The 27,928-nt window shown below is 42.2% G+C and overlaps 1 protein-coding gene across 4 annotated transcripts in view; it reads left to right on the top strand.

Annotated features, from left to right (window-relative positions):
• Window positions 1-27,671, top strand: part of GOLIM4 (golgi integral membrane protein 4) — a 77,548-nt gene extending 49,877 nt beyond the window's left edge. Inside the window, exons 6-16 of one of the 4 annotated variants that reach the window (XM_024741886.1) lie at window positions 2,731-2,813; window positions 3,638-3,721; window positions 6,937-7,095; window positions 9,271-9,603; window positions 11,471-11,712; window positions 12,394-12,473; window positions 14,348-14,457; window positions 17,620-17,787; window positions 18,115-18,183; window positions 25,434-25,514; window positions 25,856-27,671. In XM_024741886.1, the coding sequence (XP_024597654.1) occupies window positions 2,731-2,813; window positions 3,638-3,721; window positions 6,937-7,095; window positions 9,271-9,603; window positions 11,471-11,712; window positions 12,394-12,473; window positions 14,348-14,457; window positions 17,620-17,787; window positions 18,115-18,183; window positions 25,434-25,514; window positions 25,856-26,005 (1,559 nt within the window). In that variant the 3' untranslated portion in view covers window positions 26,006-27,671. Of the gene's footprint in view, window positions 1-2,730; window positions 2,814-3,637; window positions 3,722-6,936; window positions 7,096-9,270; window positions 9,604-11,470; window positions 11,713-12,393; window positions 12,477-14,347; window positions 14,458-17,619; window positions 17,788-18,114; window positions 18,184-25,433; window positions 25,515-25,855 lie in introns of all 4 variants that reach the window. The other 3 variants (XM_024741885.1, XM_024741888.1, XM_024741887.1) reach the window with 3 other exon arrangements.
• The last annotated feature ends 257 nt before the right edge of the window (window positions 27,672-27,928 follow it).

Below are 27,928 nucleotides of genomic sequence, written 5' to 3'. Positions count from 1 at the left end.
GAAAGCCCTAAGGTGGTAAAAGGAAGAGAGAACCAGAAGACTCCAGTGCACAGACAGCACTTGCCACCCTGGGGATGCTACACCTTTGTGTGGTAAAGGAGGACATTTGACTTGTAGGATCCACTGTTGAGCATTTTCAAACCTGAGCCAAGCTGAGGGGATATATTTAATTATATTGATATGAAGGAGATCCATTAAGGAGTGAGAAGTAAAATTTTCTAGGTGTCTGACCTTGGAATGCTTTACATAATTTAATTCATTCAATTTTAGTAATAACCCTAAATGGCATATTATCTTGTGTCTACTCTATAGTTACTCCTTTCTTTGAAACCAAGTCCATGTATAGTAAAATGTTAACAAGAAATCAGAACCATGGAAAATACTTGTCTGTGAGTTCTGCATATACTCAGATAGTTCAAGCCTGATGGCCTGGTCTGAGCTTCCTGGAACCCAGAACAAAAGTAGAAATACAGCAAGTGATAGGGCTCTTGTCATCAGAAGAGAGAATCTACCAAATACCTTGGTGGGTGAGGGAGCGATAGAGAGAGACAGAGATGGAGACAGAGGGCGAGAGAGAGAGAGAACGGTATTTTTGATGTCAATTAATTTTTGGAAGAAGTTTCTCAGAGAGACTTAAAACAACTTAATGTGACAGTGCCTTTGATGACACTTTGATAAGTGATTTTCACATCAGCGCTTTTGTTTGATTATGGTCCCTGATAGTAAATTAAAGATAGATGCATCGTGATAGACGCGGGTCTGTAGCGGCAAACCTATGACGTGTGTAGTCCGAGTAGTCTTTGGCAGGTTACTATGACACGAGGAGGGAGTTTAGAATTTAGAATATGGATAGCTATGAGCTGGTAGCATTAAACTTAGATGATTATTCTTCCCATTATCGTTATAATAATAGCTGACACTTAACAAATGTTTTCCATGTGCCAGTACTGGGGGAAATTCTTTGTACAGGTATCTTATTTAAGTCTCACAACACCCTGCAAGGTAGGCATTATATTTAGTCTAATTTAACAAGTGAAGAAATTGAGGCCTGCTAAAGTTAGGTAACTTGCTCAGGGTCACACAGCAAAGGCACAGGAGGCACTGTCATTAAGGTTATAAACTGAATTCCTTTAAAAGTCAGCCAAGTTCGGGTATTTCAGGTGCATGTGTGCCTGTGTGTAGACTGAGGGCCCATCCAGCCGATGACACACTTGTGGTCCTCTTCGATTGCCACAGTGTCCTGTTTTGTTTTTTTTTGCGGTACGCAGGCCTCTCACTGTTGTGGCCTCCCCCGTTGTGGAGCACAGGCTCCGGACGCGCAGGCTCAGCGGCCGTGGCTCACGGGCCCAGCCGCTCCGCGGCATGTGGGATCTTCCCGGACCGGGGCACGAACCCGCATCCCCTGCATCGGCAGGCGGACTCTCAACCACTGCGCCACCAGGGAAGCCCCCACAGTGTCCTGTTTTGACCTTTGAGAAAATCCGGTATGACATGTAGGTGGACAACCCAACCACTGGCCACATTTCCCACCTTGTTCTTGATCTCTCCCCAAACCCAATCACGAAGCCAGTGCCCTGGGGATCAAGCAGGGACTCTAGTGGAGTGAAAGTGGACAGAAAGTATGAGGCGGGACGGTGACTGGAACTTTCCTTCTGTGCTGAGGGCCACCCTGGAGACATAAAGTTCTGCCTGCAGCGAGTGGCTGCCACTTTGGGGACCGTTTGCCCAACGCAGTGCAGGTCCGCACCTGCTGCTGTCCCAGCATAATTCTTAACAGCACCCCTTTCACTCTCAACAGTATCTCCCGTTGGAGATGAGTCATTATGGTCACGCAGCCACCATTTAACTTCTGCTAAGTGCTGTCACATGAGAACTGGCCTAATGTTGCCAGAATGTTATTAGACCCAGATTCTTGGTTTTTAAATGGTGACAGCTCTTCCAATGTGGAAGACACTATGTGTAGGCCAACATTGCAGGGGCCGAAAAAAATGTTTGTGTGTTGTATTTAGCCCAAGCGCCGCCAGTTCATACCATCCAGATACTGAAAATGTGGGAAAATTAGCAAGAGGTGGTTCCCCGAACAGTGGAGCTTGTGGTTCAGGAGTTTTTAAGACTTCGCTTTGATTGCTACAGTCTCACATGGTAGCCCTGGAAAGAACTGTCCTATAGCTATTGGAGGGAGAATTTGGATCCGTCAAGAACTCAATGGTGGGAGAAAGAAAATATATTTAGAAGTTTTGAGCAGATGGGGTGTCTCTCTGTCTCTTATTTATTTCTTGGGTTGCTTTTGTAACTGAAATACCTTTTGGGGACTGTGGAAATTATTCATGCTGTGAGAAATGTGGTTTTGCTTTTTGATAGCCCTGTTTTTAATTTGTGAAGAGATCAAAATCTTAGATGACCCCTACCCATTACATTTCATTCCTAAGGGTTTGCTTATTAACAGAAACATTTCATTTTTAGCACAGGACTAATTAAAAATCCTTAACTTCTACGACGTGTAGCTTGTTTAAATGTATTTAAACCACTGAACCAGATTGTATTGGGTTGTCCAGCTGAATCCATGCCGCATCCCAAAATGGTATAGGTTTTGTTGATTTGGAATATGGTACTGTCAAAGTTCAAAACAATCCTAGAAAAAGTTATGTGAGGCTTTAGATGTGAAAATAATAGAATCAAGAGCCCAAAAGGCCCAGGGCTTTACGCATGATTTCCCTTTTTCTAAAATAGAATCCGTGTACAATTTGAGAGAAGAGAACAGACAGCTGAGGAGAGCGCATCAGGACATGCACACACAGCTGCAAGATGTCAAGGTAAACAAAATACCCAGCATTTGACTGTTTAGTGTTTGTCTGCTTTACTTTGTAGAGTGACCTTAAAAGTCGTTCCCTATTTGACATGCTTTACAATGCACACTGTTATTTTGGGCTTTGCATAAACCGGACCAGGCCCAATACTTCTACCACTTCTGTATCATAAGCTAAACGATGATCTGGAAATCCCAGCATTTCCATTAGTACTGAAATGATTCTTTTGCCAGATGGTTCAATCTTAATAAGCTTTTTTTTTTTTTTGGCAATATAGAAATACCTTTAATATCTTAAGTAAAAATAAGTACATGAAGTAGAATGCAGGCTACTATGATAGCTATATACAATTATGTAGAGAAGACCGAAAGGAAACATATAAAATCGTTTGTAGCTTATTTAAAGATAGTGGGATTATATATTTCCCCATCTATTTTTCACCTATTCTGCACTATTGTTATAATTTTTAATAATAAAAATGTTAATTCAAATATCATTAATAATATTTTTCACTTATTTCCAGTATGGCTGTGATGTTGCAGGTTTGTTCGATTAATAAGCTTTTTATTCACAAAGGTTTATTAATAACGAGAGGTATTTTTCTTTGTGTGTTGATTTCACTGTAAGTGATTGTGATATTTGGGTAGCACGTTTTAGACTGTGGAATACATTAACCATAGTCTTCCCTCTACCAAGATTTTGGAACTTAACAAATACTGCAAAAGCAAACCAGCAAGCAAGCAGCATCTGGGTGCTCCTGCCACTGTCTGCCCAAGAGGAGTTTGTCCTAGAATGTTAAAACTCAACCTGTAAAATTCTTTTCTGTGTAGCAACAGCATAAGAATTTACTCTCCGAACATGAACAACTTGTAGTGACTTTGGAAGACCACAAGAGTGCACTAGCTGCTGCACAGGTTAGAAGGGTAGCGGCCTCTCTGGGTTCTTTTTAAGTCTGCTTAACATTTCTGAATCCCTCTTGCGTGTAGTCTCTTAAAGGCCAGGCTTCACTGAGTTCCTTAGGACAGAGCTTTCCTGATGCTGAAGATCATGCATGCTTTCAAAACTCGATCAAGAGAATATTAAATAAACCTTTGTTTTTTGGTGTTTTTTTGCGCTGGCAGTGTGGTGCATATTAATTTTTCTACCCTCTTCCAGCCCCTGCATGCAGTAGTCTAATACTTGTTTCAGTCACAGAAATTATCCCACATATGTGGTCTTTTGCCACCGTGTGACCTGTATTGACGCTTGCTATATGATCTGTAGGATTTTATGATGCTAGCTACCTAAATAAATTATTGTCAAGCTCTATATTTTATTCCTCCCTCCCTTGCTCCCAGCTTTACAGCCTGCACACACTGCTTTGGGGACTAGGCTTATGTGTTGTTTGGTCAAATTACAGGAAATAAGAAGAGCTCTCAAGTCAATAGAGAAGGAAAACGAGAGTCGTAAGCTTCATTTGTTCAAAGCCTAGAACAGTCCTTGGCACAAGGCAGGCCCTGAGTAGACACTTACTGAATGAACAAGTGAACAAATACAAGTGTTGGAGAGCTTATTAAAGTAATATCACATTGAGTGTTATACAGCTTTCTAGTCGAAGCAAAGAAATAAGAATGGCTTCTTAATCACCGGTCTTCACTTTTCTTCTCTTGGAAGAATTGCAAGAAAAGGGCAAAGGAAAACCAACTATCTTTGCTTACCAGGAGACCATGTATTATCTTTTGCCTTTATAAAATTATTAATAGAATCATATGCTGGGCTCTGATTCATCTCAGAGGCTGTAGCATCTGTGTCTCTGGGACCCTTTTTCAAGGCAGTCATTGATTATCTCCCTACAAAACTGTAGCTGTGTGGTAATTTTTTTCCATGGGTATAAATTAAATTGACTTTAGAGGATATTATTACATTCAAAACCTTCTTTATAAAATTTTTACCAAGTATTATTATTTTCTGTGAGGCTGCTTTTCATACTGAAAAATGTGACAAACCAATTTGAATACTCTATGTACTATAATAGCCATAAATATTAGACTAAGCAACAATTTGAAAATTCAGAAAAATATAAGTAAAATAATTCATTTAATGACCAAAGCCAGATTCTGTCGTAAGCATCCTGGGAGTATTGCCAATAAGGTTTTGCAACAGAAAAAATATTTTTATTTAACTTACATATAATTTTCTATTTCTTTCAGTAGCTTTTTGGTTCTTTTGGGTGGGGCCTCCAAGGTTCTCCTGCTCTTTTACTCCCATATTAAAACTTTCCCCAGATCTGCTCAGAAAACAACTGCTATTTCAGGCATCTACGTCTCTCATGTAAATCATCTTTTGGGGCACGAACCCATTTCCCCTGCATCGGCAGGCGGACTCTTAACCACTGCGCCACCAGGGAAGCCCGACAACCTGATTTTTAAATGGAATAATTAAGGGCGGGAGAAAGCAGGAACAGAGTAGAATTTGAGAGTTTACAATTTATCAGGGATTATCATAATACCTTTATGTACAGAATTTTATTTACTATTCACAACCTACTGAGTTATATAATACTGTATCCTTTTTATATCTAAATAAAGTAAGGTCAAAAAGGAGTACTGTAGCTGGCCCCAAATCATTGCCCAGAACCAAGCTGGAAGCTTATGGACATCAAAGTCACACTTAACTCTTCAGCTGGAATTTGTGGAGACTCCCTGTATCACAGTTACCTGGGCCTTGCTCCAGACCTACTGACTCATCATTTCTAGGGTGGGGGGTCCAGGAGCCTGCATTTTTAACATGATCCTTCCATAATTTAACATGATTCTTAATGCACGCTAGTATTTGAGAACCACAGCATTACTGCCTTCAAAGGTTATGTATCTAGGAGGAGGAGAAAGAAAAAAAGACTAGAATATTTATCTTATTAAAAGTATCATTGTGTGGATGTCATCTTTTTTTCTTTGACCTCCAAAGTTGGTTTGCAAATGTTTTGGTAGATTTCTGGGCTAAGGGCCATTGTTAGCCGTTTGGCACGCCTTTGTTCAAATGATAAAGAAGCACTCCCCTGAGCCAGATTTAGCAAGCAGACTTCTGCACCTCTGTGTGAATTAGAAAAAGGCAGAAAGGGGGTGGGAGAGCACTGTACAGGTGCACAGCTGTGGCCGCAGGAGCATGACTCACCAGCCTCGACTCCCCGTCTGCTGTGCACACTGAGGGCGGCGGCCCTGGCCAGCAGGCTCTTTCTTTCAGAAGAGATTTCTGGGTTCTTTGTGTTCATGGAAGTGTGTGTTTACACACACAGTATTTCTGTTTTAGGGTTACGGTGTTGGTGCATATGATGAGTTAAGTATAGTCTCTTGGTTTTCCTACTTAAAGTGATTTTTTCCGTCTTTCTAGCTTCTTGTATTAAAAATATCACACACACACACACACACACCCTATCACATATACACACGGGTACACACATATGAGTATATGAGTATATTCTAGACCTATGCCTTCATTAGTGCCTTTGTTGCTCTAGAAGAAAAGGACATTCAGAATTGAAGAATAAAAATCCAGCCTCATTTCATGCCTATGCTATTGCTTTCCAAAACTGCAGAGCACAATACAGGAAGCGCTCTGGAGAGGAAGGGACCCTTTGTGAGCACGTATTGACTGGAAGAAGAGGGTGGCCTGAGTGATTTTACATATATATTCAGTTACTTATTTGAAGCCTATGGTTCTTTTCTGCTGAAAAGTGTTACTCAGACCATATTGGTAAAAGATAATCTGCACTTATATTTACATAATTGTGCAATTTTAAAATAGAGTTTAATGTCATAAAACTGATTGCATAGCTGTCTTACTTTTAATAATGATATTTAGACTAGAAATTTATATATAAAAATCCTGACTTAGTTTAATGTAGCATGGGAAACTAACATCTGTCTTAGATACTTTTTCTCTGTTCCCTTTAACTCTGATTTGCATGTGCTTATAAATGGTTGAGCATGTCCAAGTAAGTATAGATAATGCATGGAAACAGTCTGCGTATTTTTCCTTTCTTGCATTTAGGTATAATATTTTTGTCTAGTCTTCCAGTGAACCGTCTATGAATGATATCCTTTTCCCTCCTCAAATTGTGCAATTTGCATCCAATTGTGCAATTTGTATGCAGACTCAAGTTGCAGAATATAAACAACTGAAAGATACTCTGAATAGGATTCCAAGCTTTCGAAAACCAGAACAAACAGAGCAGCAAAATCTTACCCAGGTGGCACATTCTCCACAAGGTGACAGCGCAACAAGGGACAAGTTACCCGGAGAGCCTCGGGAGGTAAGAGGCATGAACTGGTCATCTGTGGTCAGGTCGCTTTCCCTGTCAAGCTGTCCTCAGGTGAACTGCTCTAACTATTGCCAGCTCTAACTGCAGAACACCGGTTCTCACATTTTAGCATATATCAGAGTCCCTAGCAGGGCTGTTAAAACAGGAATAACCGGGCCCCAACCCACAGTTTACAGTTCAGTGAATTTGGGGTGAGGCCTGAGGATTTGCATTTCTAGCTGATTTCGCTGGTCTGGGGACGCACACTTTGAGAACTGCTGTTCTGCTTCCTGGAAAAGACTGAACTAGTTTTGTCTTTCTTCATGTGGGTATATTTGTTTGAAAGGAGCTGTCATGTCTGAATATTTTAGGGGTTTTTGGGGGGGGTTGGGGATAGAGTGAGAAGGTTAAATGATCATGAGGATATTATATGACAATCAGCCCACTTAAGTATTAAAGCTGATAATACATTTGAACTTGATGCCGTACTTGGTCCATACAAAATATGTCAAAGTTTGTATTATATAGCCTTCATAAAACTACAAGAGTATAAGTGCTAGTCACAGAATCCATTTTTTGTATTCCTGTTCTTCATAAAATTAAGCCTTGTTGCTTAAGAATATCTCTCAAGTGAAACATCAAAAGTGGTGTCGCCCATATGATTAATTCTTACAGAGTTGTTTATGCAATCACACCTGTAATAAAAATGGCAAGTATGATTATCTTTCCCCCGACAAAGTCGTTTTAAACAGTGAATGTTTGAGAAGACTTTCCCCAACTCACCTTCTTATCACCTTATGGGAATAATTAAGTTGAAGTGAGTGGACTTCGTTTGAATCTTCAGTCTGAGCAAAGCATTCCTTCACAGGTTCTGTATCCTCCTGGATGCTTGTTCTTTGTCTGGGTCTTATGTTGCTCCTGACTTAAGAAAACACAACCAGAGGCCCGGTGTGGAAATTGGTTCTATTCTCTATCTAAGTTTAACTACCAGTTTACTGGATTAATCTTTTAAAGACTCAGACTTTTTAGTTCTTCCATCTGGGAGGTGGAGATAATAGTCATCTGCTCTAACCTTTCTCACGGGGATGTTGTGGAGATAAGTGACAGGTGTTGGAAAGCACTTAGGGCCCTTCAGAGAAATATTTCCTGTAAAGCCAGGGCAGTATCAATTCAAACTTGTCAGGTATGCAAGGACTTGGTAAAATGTACACCTCCAAAAGCCGTCCTCAGATGTCTGAGAAAGGACTTTTTCCCTTGGCTTATTTGTTTATGTATACAATCCAGTTTCTAAGTTATGTTTCTGCTAATTTAAGAACAGGGCTTCACATTTATTTCAATTATGGGACAGCAACCTGACCAAAGAAAGTATCCTTTCTGCTAAAGAAGGTTGGTGGGAGGGAGGACAGTGACACATTTTCCTATTGATATTATACCATCTCTCTTTTGCCTCTCTTTTCTAAGTAATGAAGACCGTATAGAAATCTCTGAAACTTGCAGAGAAAACTGATTTAAATCAACCAGTTTTAGAAGAGGAGTTCTCTGTGAAAAGACACATCTTTTTTTTCCTTCAGAGTTTTCTGTGTTAATAAAGTACTCACAAAAGACTTCCTCTGGTTTACAAAGAAATACCACTTTAATACGTCAGAAGTGTTTAATTGTACCTGATTTAATGGGCACTATTATAGCCAACATATGGGTGTCCATCAGTAATGGCATTCTTTTTTTTATGTTTGCTAACAGAAAACAAAGCTAGCTCATCCTCTATTTGATCTTATCCTCTTCTTTTCATATAATTATTGAAAACAAAATTTACCTTGAAGAAAATTACGAATTTGATCACTTGAAGTATGAGGGTTTTTCCCTTTTTATTTTAAGGGAGAACAGGAGTTAGATTGCTTTTGAGGGTAGGGTCTACTGAGATGTGGTCACTTATAGGCTTTACTTTTAGGTTATTTACGGTACTCTTTCCACGATGAAATTTTGCTTACGTTATCTCTATTTTGTAGGTGAGATCACACAGTGAAAAGAGTTAAGTGACTCCACTGCAGCCATACTTTTCAGTCAGGACTATGTTTCTAGACTCCAGGATTTTGCTTATGTTGTAACCCCGTAGACATGGTAATAAAGAGATTCTATCACTGCTTTTGAAATAGAAGAGTGTCATTTCCAGTGATGTGCTTGGCCTAGGTGTCCCGAAATAGCGAAGTGTGGCAGAACCATGAAGCAGTCCCTGGAAGAACGGAGGAAACAGAACCTTACCCTCCCACCCAGAAGGAGGCAGGATTCCAGGCGCCCGCAGAACTGACCCAGCGAGAAGCGGGCCGCGGGGAGCCCGAGCGGCGGCCGGCAGAGGAGGAGCACAGGAGGGCCCTGGAGGAAGAGGCGATGGAGCAGGTTGGGCAGGCCGAGCACCTCGCGGAGGAGCACGACCCATCGCCGGAGGAGCAGCGGCATCGGGAGTGGGCGGAACGGCGTGAGCGGAAGGAAGCCAGGCTCCTGGAAGGGCAGGCTCGCGCTGGGGTACGAGGTCCTCCAGCCAGTTGCCTGGGATAAAGGGTGCGCCTTTGTGTCTATGTGCAGTTGACCCTTGAGCAGGGCAGGTTTGAACCTCACGGGTCCACTCATACCAGGATTTTTTCAGTAGTAAACACTACAAGATCCGCGGTTAGTAGAACCTGCACGTGGGGAACTGCCCAGAGGAGCCCCTATAGGGAGGGAGGCTATGGAGGAACCCAATATACAGGGGCCCGACTGAAAGCTGTAAGAAGATTCTCCACTGCACGGAGGGTCAGCGCCCCAGCCTCCCACGCTGTTCAAGGGTCAGCTGGGTTAAGGAAAAAGCCCTCGTGTATAATAGTCTATAAAGTAAAATTGGGATGATCTTGCTAAATGTTACATGTACCTATTTAAATGTTCTATTGTGATGTTAGTAGCATAGCTACCTTATCCCAGAAAGACGGTTGGGGAAAAGAGAAGGTCCTATGCATGTGTGTATGTATTGTCTTTGTCAAGAGTGCACAGTGAGAGAGACTCAGTCACACCCCTTTAACAGAGTAGAAGAGTAGATGGGCACCTCGTCCCGCACCTTCCAGTCTGTGCTCGAGCCCAGTGGGCATCTGGAGGCCGAGAAGTGACGCATTTTCTGTGATCAAGGGTACTTTTCTCCCTGTTCACTTACTTACTGTCAAATCCTATGTTGGCTTTTGCACGCTCACCTTCAGGGTGGTTAGCAAGTCATCAGAAAGCTGACTTAAGGACATGCCACTAGGTGAGTGAGTGTGTTTACCAGTCTCTGCTCAGGCTCCACCACTGAGCACTCCCCTCTCACATAAGTAAGGCTCATAAAAACATCCATTATTTTCATAAATGAGACTTTAAAAGAACTGAAAGCAACCCTGAGTGCAGCCAGGTGTACCTTCCTTACACAGCCCCGAAGGTGATACCTGACGGTAGACTACCTGGCCCTTACGTGGACGCTGGTCACCTTTTATTTATAGTTCTGAAGCTTTGTTTGGCCTCAAACTTTCCAAGACTTCAAGCCGCTAGAGGCTTTGGCTGGGCAGGCGTGAAGGCCCCCCTGTGGGTGCACTCTTAAATTGTTGCAAAGGTGGCATGAAGAAGCCTCTCTCCCAGTCCTGGGTCCTTCATAGCTTTCCTCAAAGGTAATTCCCCACTAGGTTTAATTTCCCTCAACCATGCACCCTCCTTCCTTTGGTGAGAACTTTGTGGACTCGTATTAGTTGGGAGAGGGAGGCGGAGGAGGGAGTGGTAGACGGCTTAATGGAAGCAGAGTTTAAGAATTCCTGTATCAGGTTTTCCTTTAATCAGAAAGTTCTCTCTTCTCATGCATTTTTGGTTTCTTTTGAAGAAAATCGGTTCTCTGCCTCTCCACCCTAATCTGAAATTTGACTTGTTTTGGCTCCGCTTAGCCTGAGATTAGTATATGCATTGCGAGAGTTAATTAGCTTCCCTAGGTCTTTAGGCTTCATGGGAAAGCCTTAGCCTCAGCCTCAGCTCACAAATCGCCCCATTTAGTCTGAGGTTATTACGTGCCCATATAGACCAGAGCCTTCTGAGCATAAATTTAATTAGGGTTGAAACATTTCTTCTGTTGCGTCCTCCTCCATTTGAGAGGGAGCACATTAAAAATCTGCCTTAATGCCAACAAATGGAGAAGACCAGTTGCTGAAAGAAGCCAAGGGTGTTTCAGAGCGTTGGGAGACAGGAGTGGAGTCCAGCCGCGGGGTGGCTTTGGACCATTATGACAGTTGACCTGACAGGTGTTCACAAACCAGCCCTGCCTTCTGCGCGTGTCACGCAAAAGGGACGAAGGGAGGACCCAGGGGACCCGACAGTTCTTGCTCTGCAGCGACTCTCTGTTCCCCAGGTGTATCCCTCGGGCAAGCCGGTCGCCAAATTCCAGTCGCCGTATGAGGAGCATCAGAGGCTGGCAGTGCGGCGGGTGGAGGAGGCCCAGCGGCCGAAGGAGCGCCACGAGGCCCCGCCCCAGCAGAGGCTGCAGCGGCCCTTGCTGCAGGAGCACCAGCCGCAGCTCCTCGCCAGGGAGATGGCCCAGCAGAGGCAGGCTGGGCTCGCCGAGGGCCGACCGCAGCGCCCAGAGCAGACACGGTAGCCTCCTGATGGGCCTAGGCAGCCCGCCTCTGGCGTTCACGAGCAGGATAGAGATGGCGTCCTGTATTTGTCACCCATGAACTTGAGGGGCTCCTGTTGCTTATGTAGCTGAGGCAGAACCACTACCTGAAAACTACATTCCAAACATTGAATTTTCAGAATAATCAACATTTTTTTTCCCTGCTTAAAAATGACAGTGTAGGGCTTCCCTGGTGGCGCAGTTGTTGACAGTCCGCCTGCCGATGCAGGGGACACGGGTTCGTGCCCCGGTCCGGGAAGATCCCACATGCCGTGGAGCGGCTGGGCCTGTGAGCCATGGCCGCTGAGCCTGTGCGTCTGGAGCCTGTGCTCCGCAATGGGAGAGGCCACAACAGTGAGAGGCCCACGTACCACCAAAAAAAAAAAAAAATGACAGTGTATGTCTCAAAATAACCTATCAGGTTTTGTGCTAACTTCATTTTATTTTATCATTTGAAAGGTATTTTATCTTTTATAAGACATGTTTTGAAAGTATCTGGAATCTTTATTAAACCTAATTGGATAAGTTTAAGAAATATTTTTATGGCTTTTCAAAAAGTGTCGAAAAATTCATTGATAACTCTCTTTAAAGATAAATGACTTACGTCAAACTGTGCTACTTAATTTGTGTCCCTGAGGTGATGATTGTTTCCCTTGCAGGCAGCAAGCTCGTTATGATGCTGTAGATAATGATGTTGTTCAGGGAGCAGAGGACCAGGGCATCCAGGAAGAGGAAGGAGGTGGTGAGCTTCTTAGATGATGAATGTTTTAATAAAACTGCTTGGTAATATATAATATCAACTCACAGTTATATGTGTATCTGCATACATGTTTCTCCCGCTCTCTGAAAGTAGAGCATTCCTGTGAGACCTTTTGTAAACTAAAATGGCGTAAAGCAAAGAAGCAATTACCATAGGACACATCTTGCTAAGGGATACACAGAGTAAATCGAGGTAAAGCACAGGTGCTCACAGGCACAGTTCAGAGCTCTGGGGCTGATGCTGAGCCATTGAGTGTAGGTCCTGGGGAAGGAGCTGGACGGACAATGCCACTCTCGCTGCTCTGCTCTGGGTGTGTACTGTCTCCACGAGACTCTCTCTCTCTCTCTCTCTCTCTCTCTCGCTGCAGAACCAACACTAGTTGCTATTTTTGCTTTTCACCTTTTTCCATAAAATTGGAAATCCTCTTCCGAATTCTTTCGGTTACCCAAAACAGGTACTAATGTAGGTCTTTCGGAAAAGTGAGGTGACGTAAAACGAACTTTCAAAAAGTGGAGGATACCTGCACGTACTACCGTCTGTCTTTTGTTGTTGTTGGTATACTTTTCTTAATCCTCCCAAACAGTTCACATTGGTAGCCTAAATCACGCAAGATAATCCGTTTGTTCTCTGACATTTTAGAGAGGAAATGGTAGTTTAAGCGTTTAGTATGCTAAGTACTTATTTCTAACACATTGTCATAGGACTGTTATACTTTGGGAAACTTCTACATTTTCTTCTTACCTTGGAGGTGTTTAGATTATTGCCTTGAAAGTTTTTCAAATTAAGTCAATAGTAGCTTTCATTTGCAGGGCGCATCTATGTGTCATTTATCAAATACCACTTACTGTGATGATAGGACTAGACAGTAACCGTTTCCCTGGCAACACTAACACTTAGCTCTGTATCCTTTCCTAAAGAATCTAAAGGAAGGTGATTACCCAAACTCCCTCTACAGCCTGTTCTGATATTTTATAGCCCTTATAGTCAAGACATTGTTTTCCTTATGTCCCCCCATGCAGCACTTTAAGCTTTTTTGTTCCATTATCAGTAAGACTAGAGAACCATTTGTTCTCTCTTTTATTTAATGGATCCCTTGGTGCGCTTGAAACCTGATGGAAAGTCACCTGCATCTTTATTTTCTACAGGCTGAATACTCTCCCTATACTTAACCTTTCCTCTTGCATCTTACCGAAAGAAGTTATTTGTTCCTCTCTTGGTGTGCTCTTATCTATCAATACATTCTCTTAATTGAAATAATTTTGTTCAAAACGTAGCAAGTAAACGTGTGTGTGAGTATAAGCATGCAGTGCTTGTGGCATCATCATTACCGCCAATTCAGAGAACACAGGACGATGGGCTGAATTTGTTTTTTGAGCTCCACAAATGGGGTTGTTATTTCTTTCATTTCCTGAAATAACATCAGTTTCTTCTTTCAGTGCCTTGCCATTTTCTCTGACATTACCAAAAATTAGTTGATAATTTTAGCGATGTCCAATTGACTGGGCTTTATCTTATCAAGAAAGTTTTGATCGTTGTTTTTGGCATAATGGGGGGGAAAATGCCGCTTTTGTTGTAAACATTTGTTTTGGGAGAGTTAGAATGGTGTCACTTACCCACACTGTCTCTGTAGACACAAGGCCTTTCCACACTATCTCTGTAGACACAAGGCCTGGGGAAAGGGCATAACTTTTCCAGAAAAGCTGAAACATACACCTTATGTCGAGCTAACCTAGCAGGAGGAGAGAGCGGGTGAAGTGGTCTGCAGGAAAGCCCGCTGGTGACTTTGCTTTGCTTTCAAAGGGAGAATCCTGTCTGGTTTGTTTGGACTGATATTAGTTCCTTTGATTTGCTAGCCTATGAGAGAGACAACCAGCACCAAGACGAGGCAGAAGAAGACCCAGAGAATGGACATGAGCTTCAAGAACAAGGGCCCCACGAAGCTGACCCAGAATCCGAGGCAGATGTAAGTGTCCTCTCTTCCGGTCGTGACACTTGGGAACTCACAAGGCAGAAAGGAAACCTGAAGGTTTACCTGACACCGTGACTCTGGCTCCAGATATGTCTGTTATTTCATCAGCACAGAAGGAAGGTGGCTTACACAATTACATGATATGAGCAGTGTTGTTAACTGTAAACCATGGGGTGTGTGTGTGATGAGAATGGGTTAAAGGTTGCTCTGGGAAAACATCCAAGGAGTTTCCCTCTGGGGACTTTCAGATTAGTCAAATTAAAATAGAAAAGCAAAAAAAGAGGCATTGAAATATGTAGTAGTTCTGAAAGATGAAAAAAAAAAAAAGCAAGTGTGGGAGTTGGAGAGAGAACCAGAGAAAGGATATTAACCGCTATGAAGCACGTTGAGCAGTCTGCTAGGGTGTGAATGTGTGTCATGTGACTCTCTGTAATCTCCCAACAGTCCAGTGACTATTTTAATAAATAGATAGGATTGTGAGGTTTGAGAAATGAAAGAAAAAAATTTCCCAGACACCATGATGCTATAGAAAAATTAGAATATTAGCAGTTAGAGATATAGTAACCAGAAATGCTCTTTTTGTTTACTCAAAAAGGACCAAGACTCCCAATTCAGTTGGGTGGTCTGTGGCCTTGGCCTTGCCTGCAAATGAGTGTGTCCTTATGCTTATGTGTAGGTGATTTTCACAGTGTAAAATCCTAGCGCTCCTGTCATCTTTTGCTAGGAAATCCACCACCATGTTAATAAAATTCAGTCTGTGCTATCCTATGGGCCCTGCCTGTCCATATTCTTCCTTGATAAACATTGAGAAGGTCTTCCTGACAGATGCTTGAAGTCACCCTGATGGAAACAGCTTTTGCACATAACTTGCACTGAGAGGTGGCAGAACACATTTACCCACCAGCCCCTGAATTGGCATTTCTCAGAGTATGCTCCAGGGAACCCTAGCCCTGAAATATTTTCAGGAAAGAGCAAGAGCTATAGATAGCAGGAGAGTGTGAGAGAGCCAGAGAATGTGAAAGAGCAAGAGAGTGTCCATGAGAGAGCAAGAAAGCGAGTGTGCAAATGCCTGAGAGCGTCCTGAGAGCGATGGAGGGGACAGAGGACGGGTGGGTATTCCAGTCACTGACTTTGGGAAACGCTGTGTGTTTCGATTGCTTACCTGACTGCATAATTCTTTACTCTCCTTTCATCAGTTGACTTGCTCTAGGTAACACGCTGGGAAACGCTGGCCTTTCTACCATGCCCTCTCTTAATTAGAAATTATTAGCCTGCTTGTCCCTCTCTTTGTCTCATACTTTATCCATTTATTTTTAAAGTAAAAACATTTTTGTCCAGCTTTACTGAGATTTAATTGATTATCTAACTATTTTTTGAACGTAACAACCGTGCCTATTAAACGTTTTTTACTACTTGGTTAGAGTTGGAACTAATGTGTATATTTTCACGTACTTTTGCAAAAGACATGTTGTACTTTTTTTCTGAAGAAAATGTGTTACATTTTTCCTATATTTCCACACAGTTTATTGATAACGTACAAAAGTGATCCATATAACAAGATTGTGGAGTAATTGGAGTTTAGTGTGAAGGTTATGATTTGTCACATTCCCAAGAAAAGTGTCATTTTGCTCTTGAACAAAGTACATAGCCAGGGATGTGCAGATAATACATCAGGTGAGACTGCAGCGAGCTCTTGTACATGGTCAAGGCTCTGAGGTGAACTGAAGTAGAATTTTGTGGTCTGGAGATTAAATCTCACTCCGAGGCTTCACCGTCTCTGGGAAGCATTTGCTGCTTCAGTGAAGTGCCCTATTGATGACCCTGGTGTGATCAGGGAAGCTCTTGCAAGCAGCTCCATTTCTGCCCGGCTCAGGCTCTAAGATCTGAATCTTTATGAGGGCATGTGTTATTTTGAAAGGTGCTTTGGGAGCATAAGTGGGACATCCAGATAATTCTAAAGTTGATAATGTGAAGGGCATTCACTGAACACAATAACAGAATCACTACTTGAGAGGTGGGGTGGGGAGGGGGAGGTATTTTTCAAAATATATTGCCGGAGGCTGGGTTAGCCCAGTCCCTTTTCTCCTGTCTCTTGCCAGTGCAGCCTCTCTCAGCTTCACGGTAGTGTTCATTATAAAGAAATGTGGAGGCTTCCCTGGTGGCGCAGTGGTTGAGAGGCCGCCTGCCGATGCAGGGGACACGGGTTCGTGCCCCGGTCCGGGAGGATCCCACGTGCCGCGGAGCGGCTGGGCCCGTGAGCCATGGCCGCTGAGCCTGCGCGTCCGGAGCCTGTGCTCCGCAACGGGAGAGGCCACAACAGTGAGAGGCCCGTGTACCGCAAAAACAAAAACAAAAACGCACCTATTTGGGCTTCCCTGGTGGCGCAGTGGTTGAGAGTCCGCCTGCTGATGCAGGGGACACGGGTTCATGCCCAGGTCCGGGAGGATCCCACGTGCCGCGGAGCGGCTGGGCCCGTGAGCCATGGCCGCTGAGCCTGCGCGTCCGGAGCCTGTGCTCCGCAATGCGAGAGGCCACAACAGTGAGAGGCCCGCGTACCGAAAAAAGTAAAAATAAAAAAATAAATAAATGTGATCCACACCTAGAACGTGATCGTCTACTTGTGAATTAGCCTCCTCTTGTCTTCTCGTGGGCCCTCTTCTTGGGTCCTTTCTGGTGTGGGCTCCCTCTCTCCTCAGCTGCTTTTCACTCACTTACATGTAACAGCTGGTTTTGCAAAGGATAACTCGTCTGTCAAAAAAATCAACATACCAGTGAAAGAAGTTACTATTTGCCTATCTAAATCTCTCATTTTAATTATTTCTCCTACTTGGTCCTTTGGCTTTCATTAACTGTTTTTCTTGTCATCTAGTTATGTTCATATTACTTGTGATAATTAGAGTTTTGAGAACTATTTTGGAATCGCTTGCAGGAAGGAAATGCTATTTGAACTTAATTCTGACGCATCAGTCTCTGACACATAAAGCAGAGGCTTTATCTTTTGACAGTGGGACGAATACTTGTGAGTCTTGGCAAGGATAGATCTGAACAGTCTGGTGAAGGACAATTTCATTTTCTGCCAGTGTCTGGCCTTTCAAATGAAATTAAACTTGGTCCTGGAATTTGAAGTGGTGGTTGCTTTTCATTAAAATTTTACAGAGGGCAGCTGTAGAGGATATAAACCCAGCAGACGACCCTAATAATCAAGGGGAGGATGAATTTGAGGAAGCCGGGCAAGTGAGGGAAGAAAACTTGCCAGATGAAAATGAAGAGCAGAAACAAAGTCACCAAAAGCAAGGGAATGCAGAAATGGAGGAGCATTTGGTGGTAAGCGGATGCCACGAAGGAGGGTGGTTTTAACTCAGGTATTTTAACAAATGCCTGGTTTTACGCAAAAGGGTAGCCATAACCTCATGGACAGGAGGTTCACCTCTTTGGGTTTTCTAGGGGGTCACCATGTGAAATGCCCACCCTCAGAGAGAGCGGGTGATGGGCATCCTGGGCTTTGTGTTGAGAATGGTTTGTCATCATTTCCTGGCCCCTGATGCATTGAAAGTGTAATGTTCATGGTGGCCTGCCTGTTCTTTGTCCCAGAGGACTGGACAACCCATCTCCAGTGTTCGGTAACCTGAGCCTCCCCTTTTGTTTCAACAGATGGCAGGAAATCCAGACCAGCAGGAGGACAATGTGGATGACCAGTACCAGGAAGAGGGGGAAGAGGAGGTAGGAAGGGGGAGGGCCGGAGGCCAGACTGTTTGGGGCCTCACGCTCACCTGCAACGAACCTCGGCCGCGCGGGCTTCTGTAGAAAGGTTCAGAGAGCCGTAGGCTGGGTAAGGAAGGGTGGTTTCGTGGGGAAACGGACCAAGGCCGTGGAGACATTTGGTTAGAAGATAACAAAAATGGGGTGATAAAATCCTCCTCTCTGGTTTTCCCTAGAAATTTTGAATTGAGAAGACACTTGGCCTTCCAGAAATGGCGGACTTAGGTTTATGTGATCTTTGTAAGAATATTTTCTCCTGTCTCTTTCCCTCACAAGAAAGAAAAGCAAAGCTCTGCACACTGAGGGTCTGGACTATCCCCAGAGACTTTCCCTGTAGACATGGTCACAGTGCCTGTGTCACAGGGGCACCCCCAGACACTTAAAAGATTTTATAGCCTCTCCTTTTAGCCTCTGCCCTTCTAAGAATTTAGCATCTTAATCAAGTTTAACAAAGAAGCAAAGGAAAAATATGTAAGGAGCTCTGTTGAGTAAGATGCACTTGGGTGGAATTTCTTAACATTTCATTTTAGTTTGCTTCTTATTGTAAACCTCTGGCATATCGTTGTTAATTAGGTTTATAGAGCATCTACCTTGGTGCCACAATCATGTAATTGACTGATGAACGCTGTTGGTTGTAGCTGCTTAGTCACGGCGGGGTACTGTATGGACCGCTGAAGCTCAGTTCTCGGGAATATGATACGGATGAGGCCAAGGCCCCATGTTCGGTCTCTCTCTGGACCAGCAAATGGACCAGCAGATTAAAGCCCTGGTTCAGAGGCACCTCTCAGCCAGGCCTCTTGCAGATGCGTGGCTCTGACCCTAAGGGGAACGGCAGGAGAGGACAGACAAGTGGCAGCCTGAACTAACCCCCCCAACCCCTGAGAGCCTGCTCAGAAGGCACGAGCTGCTACACTCACGGGCATGGTTCCCTTGACTAGGTCTGCTGCCTCATTTAGATTGCATTTATCAGCTTTTCAGAGCTGATGCTGAAATTTGTGTTTATACCGGGAAAACAGAAAAGAACCTCATTCTTTGCAGTCATTGGCAACATACACCTCTAGTCACGTGCAGTCTACCTGGCTTGATCTTCGTATTCTCCCTCCTTTTTCTCATCCTGCTGTTCTCCTAATGAAGCCCCTGAGCTGTGTTATCAGAAGAGAGTGTTAGAGAACCCAGCAGCCTTGAATATTAAGACATTTGGCAAGAGAAAGATATTCATCTGGACCTCTCTTGTAACAGGATGTCTAGACTAATATTACTTGGTTTCATTATGTCAGATGCCAGGAATCTTTGGGAGATTAAAAGAGAAGAGATTCACCTTGGCTCCTTTTTAAAAATTCAGAAGGGTAAACATAAAATTTTAATCAGTATTTACTGATTTTTTTTTTTAACTTCTATATTCTATCAGTTAAGGTGGAGAGAGAAATCCTGGGATCCAAGAGGGATCAAAGATAGAAAGAAAACAAAGGCAGAGAGGCGGGAGGGAAGGAGGATGATGACCAGGCAGAGCCTGGTGCCCGACGCCGGGCAGCTGCTCCCCGGGCCGCTGTCCCTCCTCCCTCAGGGGGCCTGACTGACTGGAGCCCTTCCCCCTCCCTGCGCCTGACCCCTAGTTTCCTGCCCAGAGCTCCTAGCTGTGGCACCTCGTCCCCACTTCCTAACCCCCGCACAGAGGCTCCAGGTCCCCACGCCCTCTCATTTAGGGTGGTTGCCACGTGAGCTCTCAGCAGAAGCCCAGCGTGCCTCTCTTCTTCCCTGGGTACCTTTCCCCTCTGCCCCCTAAGCGCCCCTTGCTCAGGCTGTGTTATATTTTTCTGGTAGTTCCTGTGGTGATTAGTTACTGGATTTTCCCACCTCTTTCCATTGTTCTCAGCTCTTCCCTTGAGGGAGAAGCACTTCCATATATCAGGCAAGGACTAGTAACAGAGACGAAGTTCTCAGCAGACTGCAGCAAAAGAAGAAAAACAAAGAGGGATGCAATACGTGAGAACACATAGTGTGTTGTTTACAAGTGCTGTGTGTGTGAGCACTGAAAACCGTAAAACGCTGTGTGATTTGCATCATTCTTAACTTCCTTAAGCCTCAGAGGCTTCCACTGCCCCAGCTGACCCCTGGGATGTAAGGCCCATTGCTGCCATCGGGTCCCCTCCCTTCCAGCCCACAGTCAGCCTGACTTCTGTCACATTTGCTCCTAGGGAGGAGTTGCATCTTGCCAGGGTCATACCTGTTCAGAGGTACAGCCCATCAGACTGATTGAACTATGAGAGTAGAGGACCCAAAACAAGTGTGCATTCTCCCTGCCTTCTCTTATCTGAGTGCAACAGTGTTATCCTTCTGAGACATAAAGACGGACAGCTATTAACACACATTCATTGTTTACTGTTCGGGATCCTTAGAGTCAGAGACATTCATATGGTGAGCCCATCCTCATGCTGCTTACTTTACAGATTTTTTATATCCTTATGAGCAAACGAGACAAACTGTGACATTGCCAAAAAGTACTATGTGTGCTTTAAAATTATTTATTTCTTCGAAGATTTTTAATCACAGTTTCAATTTCAGTGCTTGTGATTGGTCTGTTCATATTTTCTATTTCTTCCTGATTCAGTCTTGGCAGGTTGTGCATTCTAAGAATTTGTCCATTTCTTCCAGGTTGTCCATTTTATTGGTGTAGAGTTGCTTGTAGTAATCTCTCATGATCTTTTGTGTTTCTTCAGTGTCTTTCAGTAGGTGTTCTGTAGGAGTTGTTCCCCGTGTAGGTGTATTTCTGATGTATCTGTGGGGAGGAAGGTGATCTCCACGTCTTACTCTTCCGCCATCTTCCCCCTCTCCCCGCCATCTTCCCCCTCTCCCAAAATTATTTAAATGTTTAAAAATATATAGAGACTAAATGACCACTTTGCAAAACCCGAGTGCTCAGTTTCTCCCGTCTAACTGAAAACAGATTGATCTGAACACTCACGCAAGAGCAGGTACAGGGTTACCTGGCTCCCTTTAGTGGTATGTCAGCCTGTGAATCACCACACCAAGAAGCTGTCCAGATCGCAGAAACTCTCCTATTAAATATTCGCTGGTAAGCAGGGGTGTTCACCACCATAGTGGACGTTGTTGGAAGGCCCTTCCTTTGTCACATCCCATACACTTCTTTGGATTCCAGGATTCTTGACTACTTAAGGTGCAGCCTTCTGGTTCCTGGCTCATCCCGTAACACCTTTGATGCATCAGAGAAAGGTGCGAATACATACAGGGACTGGGTAGCTAGCCAAAGCCCATTTCAGATTCAGAAGATATGTTTTATCTTGTTTAGTTTTCGCTATTTATTAAACTTTGCCACATCACATAGAGACAATTGCTAAAATGCCTAAAACATTAGATTTCAGTAGTGAGTGATGAGGAGCGGTGTAGGAATATATTTAACAAAATGTTTGCGTCGGCTTTAGCACGATAGTAAAGAGGGTCAAGTGTGGAAGACATAATTGGCGTGTCTACATTGTAAAAGAGTCACATTTGGCTTCTGGTTATTAGTGTAAGCATATGTTAAAATGAGAAACTCCATATCACTTTGTCCCATTTCAGCAGTGCCTTTAAGATGGATTTGAATTACTTTTGCCCCAAACATGAAGCATATATTACTAGAATAGAAAAGGTACATTTATAAATTTGAAAAACTACAAAATTTTCTTTTGTGCAATCCCTAAATTAAAAAGTAATTTAAATCAGTGGTTCCCACCTCAGATTATATTGACAACTGGTCAACAACCTAAATTTCCTACGATAGATCCCAAGAGAAGAGAAGACAGAACTCATAAACAGGTGTTTATCTCCCTAGCCAGAGACATTCATTGTCACTCAAGCGAATGGCTCTCAGGCTTTGCTGTGGCTAAGAATCACCTTGGAAAGTGTGTAAAAAGTACAGATTCCTGGATTAGACCTTACCCTTGGAGATTTTGATCCTATCTGTGTGGGGTGTAGGAGTTGGAGTTTTTCACAAGCCCCCCAGCTGATACTGATGTTTCAGGAGCACACTGTTTAGAGAAGCACGCCTACGACAGGTCAGGTCTGTAGCTAGACTTTGGGAAGTCTGAACCTCCTGAAACTTCCATGCAAAATTATGTATACCTATGCCCATTTACTAAAGATTTCCTAACCAAAGTGTTAAAAGGGTCCATGACTCCCCCTACCCGTCCCCCACCCCCCCACACACACAGAGAGAAAATTAAAAATCACTGCTTTCTATCTAACCCTCTCTTTGACAGATAAGACATTTGAGCTTCAGAGAGGTTACGTAAGTTTTCAGAGGTCACACAACTTGTTATTGTTAGAACCATGATTAGACCCTACCCGGGTCTGCTTTTAAAAGCTACCATGATTAAATATACTAAGCACAGTAACTAAAGAGCTGATATGGGCATGTTTTTCTTTATAGAAGTTAGTCAATACAGAAGGAATGATGGAATTAGAAAGTCACCCGTTTTGTGACTCCTAATTAAAACAGTTGATTTAAGAGCAGTCGTCAATGGATATCACCAGATAGATGGAGGTCAGGGGATTTTACCATGGAGGGATCAGGCTGTAGCTATCTGAGCTCACTGGCCAACCTTAGCTTCACTAAAAGTGGGACAAGCATTATATGCCTCCTGATGTGATGAAAACATGAAATCTACAGCATCACCTCTGAAAAGTCCTTGTTTTGCAAATTGAATCTGAATTCATTCAAGCCTTTAAGCTAACTTCCTTTTATAAGAAATGTGGAGGCTAAAAATATGAGTTAAGTGATACCTTAAAGAAGCAAATAAATCCAGAATGTGGGTCATTTTACTGGACAACAATTCAAGATAGCATTAAGGGAAAAAGAGGGGAGCGGAAATGGTGTTAGATGTGGCCTTTGTTTGGATCATGATTAGAACAAACCAACTATAAATAGACATATTTAAGACAATCAGGAAAATGTAAGTAAGGACTAGACACTAGATGATACCATGGAATTATTTATCAGACGTGATAATGGCATTATGGTTATATAAGAAAAGTCCAGTGTGTTTAGAAATACATTCCGAGATGAGTAGGGGTGAAATTACATGCTATCTAGAATTTTAAGAATAATTCATCAGAAAATAAAAGTGATAGGTGATGCAAGTGTGGCAACACTGAGGTAACCTTTGAGCCTTGGTGATGGCTGTACGGAGTTTATTGAATTATTGTCTTTATTTGTGTGCGCCTGAAAATCTTCACAGTAAAAACAAGTGACCTTATAGTTCATACAACCTGGCGAGTTGAGGAGCGAAGGTTTTAACACAGGTCTGTCTGACCCCACGGTCTGCATTAGGGGCTTGGCAGACTACAGGCCTGGGCCTGTTTTACAAGTGAAGCCTTATTGGAACACAAGCCATGCCTTTTGGTGTACATGTTGTCTAAGGCTGCTGCTGCACTAGAGTTGGGTAGTTGCTAGAGACCTTATGGCCAAGAAAGTCTGGATATTTACTCTCCGGCCCTTTGCAGCAAAAGTTTGCCAACACTGGTCCTTTTCACCATACCACAGTTTCAAGGCAGTTCCCTCCCAACCCCAACTAAAGCATGTTTAGTGTTCACTAGTATATTTTCATTATTAAGGCTGTAGAAGACACGTCTGTTCACGGAAATTGACTGGGGACACTTCAGCAGTTTTCAATTAGTGAGACCTTAATATAGTCTGAAATAAGTGCTTCACTGTTTTCGTTACAATGTCTTGGGAAATGCTGTGATGAGATTCCATGACTAAGGGCAGAAGAGATGTCATTGGCCACTGATAGAAACTGCAGTTAAGACAGAGTTGTCTTCTTTATAGCTCGCTCTACCAGGACACATGAATACAAAGTATACTCTATACCTGTCCCCACAGTGTATTTATTTGGTGCCAGCGTGGTGTAGGGGCTGAAAGTCCAGCCAACAATTGACTGGTTAGAAGAGGTTCGTGAAGGCTGGGCTCTGTTAGGGCATCTTTGAAGGGTCATCTTTGTAAGCTCCTAACAGGCCAGGGTCCCTCCAAAGTGAGTCTGGTGGGTTGCAGTTCATCCTGCTGAACCTGGGCTGGACACCTTGAGGCAGCCCTTAATTAGTCATTCCTTAATTATAACACCTGCATACTTTCCTCCCCTTGCCCATTTCTGGGATATTTATCACACATACACCCCGCCCCCCAAAATTAGGTAATTTTGTGTGTTATTCAAGAAGACTTGCTTTTATGCCGCTCTCCTCAGAGAGATCAGGGTTCTTTCTGGTACCTGGACACTGCATTATGCTTAATTGGCAGTCAGCGATTTTTTGAAATGTATTCAAATGACTTAAACCTTTTGGCATATGTATAGTTTTCAGAATCGTTAAGTTAGAAAATATTTTACCCTCTATTTGTGTGGAATGTGATCATTAAATATAGATTATTTCGCAAAAATATTTGGATGCTTTCTTTGATTTGCATTATGAAAAAAAACAATCGGAATCAATGACACATAATAGTAGTAGCATACACGAAGAAAACTACTTAAAACAGAAATGTGTTAGAACACTAAAGAGATGTAGGGATTTGAGGTAGCTTAATAACTATTTTATGAAGAAATTGAAATGATTGTATTCTGTGTTCTAGATATTTTAGCCAGAGAAGTTTATTCTTAATTATAGAAACGTATATACACAGGTTTTCCTCAGTTTTCTACTACATTATATATAGGTAGTGGTGCCTGATTTCTGTGCCTTTACAGAGTAGCTATATTTTGCATTGACTCATTGATTCATTCATTGACTCATTTCATTCAACAGTATTTATTAAGCAATTGCAGTGTGCCAAGTACACATCTAGGCATTGAAGGCAGTTAGTTGAGTAAGACAGTTGGTTCCTGTCTTCACAAGAACTTACATTCTGTCAGAGCCTTCAGACTTCCAACAGTTCTCCCATTTAATTTTATAAGGTGAATTTCTTCAGGTGTTATACTTGGAGTGTTAAACAAATCAGAAACACAAAGGTCCTAGATTCTGAATCACATTGATTTTTTTGTAGTAGGTGTATTATACATTTCTTCATGGCTAATAGACCAGTCAAATCTCTGACTTTCTTTTCATATTTATTTTTAGTTTGATTTTGTCTCTGCTGCTTTGAATTAACTTTTGGGAAATCAAAACATGTTGTTGCAAGTGTTGAAATGATCAAGGTGTCACCTGATGTCTCTGGTTTGTTTTAGGTTCAGGAAGATTTGACTGAGGAGAAAAAAAGGGAATTGGAGCATAATGCTGAAGAGACCTATGGTGAAAATGATGAAAATGTACGCGTAGGATCTACCTATTTCTATTGCGCTTGTGTGCCTGTGCGCGCAAGTATGGGAGATACGTATGTATAGTTGGAAAGATACCAGTGGGTACATCTAAGGTGCCGTATAGTTTAACAGGCCAACCTAGAACTAGGAAAATCTGTGACAACCTGAAGATTAGAAAAGACTGTAGCGCTCTCGCCTGTTGGAACATTTTTCTTCACTTGTTTTCTTTCTCCAAAAATGAGTAACTTCATACTGGTTTTTGGGGGTGTTTTTTTTAGAGGGAATTATTTATACCACTAACTCTGTGCCCTCTCTCTTAGTCTTCCTTTTTTTTTCTTTTTAACTTCAAGGCCGATGAGAAAAACAATGATGGAGAAGAGCAAGAAGTTCGAGATGACAACCACCCCAAAGGCCGAGAGGAGCACTACGAGGAAGAAGAGGAGGAGGAGGAGGACGGAGCCGCTGCTGCTGAGAAATCTCGGCAAAGAGCTGAAATGTAGCCGTGTCCGATTTCACAGACAGAGCTCAGCCGACGGATTCTTTTCAAGCTGCTCAAAAATAAATCTGCCTACTGAACTCTAGGATATTTAACTACAAAAATTTAAGAATTCAGACTTCTTTTTTAACTTTTGTATTAGAAATGCTCATACATTTATATGAATATATTTTGTTAACCTAGGTTAGAGCTTCTTTTTATATTCAAGCAAAACACGAACGAGAAGAAAAACAATAAAGCAGACCTTGGGCTCTGAATCTCATTTTTCATAGTTTATGTGATGTTGGAGAAGACATTGCTTTTGTATATGTTTCAACTTGTTCCTTCTCTGTCTTCTATGTTCCAAGCATTCTGTTGTTTGCCTTTGATGAAATGCAGGATAGAGAATACTGAAAAATGCTGTACAGACATTAAGGAGAATGGCCAGTTTACTAACTGCTGTCTTTCCGAGGTTCTTATGCGTAGTTCTGATAGAATTTTCACCAGTCTGTGTATCTCTAGCATAAGATTCATGGACAGAGTGACATACAGTTAGAAAGACGTTTTTGTTAGAAAGACATTTTTTTCAGGCTTTTCAGATCAGTTAGAAAAAATGTTTGGCTTAAAATCACAGCTCTTCCTCTTGAGAGGAATTAAATTTAAATGTGAGATAGAACTAAAACTCACTTGACAGTATTCTGGACTTAGATCTATTTCAGGATTCAAACAAGGTATGCCACATCAGCGTATTAACCTTTTTGAAGGACTGACACCTTGTTTAATAACTAATTTAGTGTGTATGGGTGGCATTTTCCATGTAAGCACCCCTTTTTTTTCTGTAGTCACCCAGTGATAGCTTTGTTTTAGTATCTAATTCTCCACAGTAATATATATTTCCCCTGTGAGCTCTGTGCCTCTGTATGTAATCACTGATGACAAGCATGAATATGAAGACATATCAAATTGTACAACTGAATAGGGTATTTTTCAAAAACGATATGGTAAAATACACATGGTGGTATGGTTGACCCTCATGACTTTTCTCTGTGCTGGGAATGGGTCTACTTTATGCCCATGGATAGACTTTTAATGATTATGAATTATACAAGGCCCTTAAAATAAAAATATTAAAAATCAAAAATCTCCCATGGGATAGAGACATATTGCAGTCTCCAGTATAAAGATTTTTAACTAAATAGAATTAGGTTATATCATTCTTCTGTGTGTGGTTTTATAATAGTACTTTCAAATCAATAAAAACAGATTTCAATTTCTACCATTATCGTATGAATGTAATTTTATTTTTTGATAACCACACTCATGTATGGTTTTGATTATCCCAGTTGAGTGATTATGTATGTATGCATAGGAATGTGTCGTTCAAATGTATTTTGGGTTTTCGGTAATCATGAATCAAATCGTACCTTTATGTATAAAAACCCTTTATGTAATGTAAAATGTATAATATTGTACATAATATTCAGAATACAATTATTTTGGTAAATTAGTTTGTATTTTTAATGTCCCAATTGCAGTATTTAATTATTTGAAACTTGGTAATAGTCAATAAAGCTATAAAAAGCAAGTGATAAATCTTTGAAAGTATGTGATTTTTTATCAGTTTCTGATCCTGTAACATTATTCAGTTCTTTTTCATAAAAGGAAAAAATTTTAAGGGGAACCAATGTATATTAATGAATTATAAAATGCCTTTCCCAATCTTTCTCGACTTGGATTGGCACATGAGTTCCCCCCCCCCTTTTCTAAAGGAAGAGCTAAGAATTTTTATTTTATTTGAGCTAGTTCTGGAGGAAGAAAAATGAGAAATGTAAGAGAGTGTCATGTGCAAACACACAAAATAAACAAAAAAACTACTGAATCCTCCCTGGGAAAGCAAACAGAACAATTGCAAACCATTCTACTCTGTATGGCACCAAGTTACAGGGCT

This window comes from Neophocaena asiaeorientalis, unplaced genomic scaffold (genome assembly GCF_003031525.2).
Source record: "Neophocaena asiaeorientalis asiaeorientalis breed wild unplaced genomic scaffold, Neophocaena_asiaeorientalis_V1.1 scaffold211, whole genome shotgun sequence".
Lineage (NCBI taxonomy): Eukaryota > Metazoa > Chordata > Mammalia > Artiodactyla > Phocoenidae > Neophocaena > Neophocaena asiaeorientalis.
Note: the sequence above shows the minus strand (reverse complement) of the source record. Positions and strands in the feature narration are given on the sequence as shown.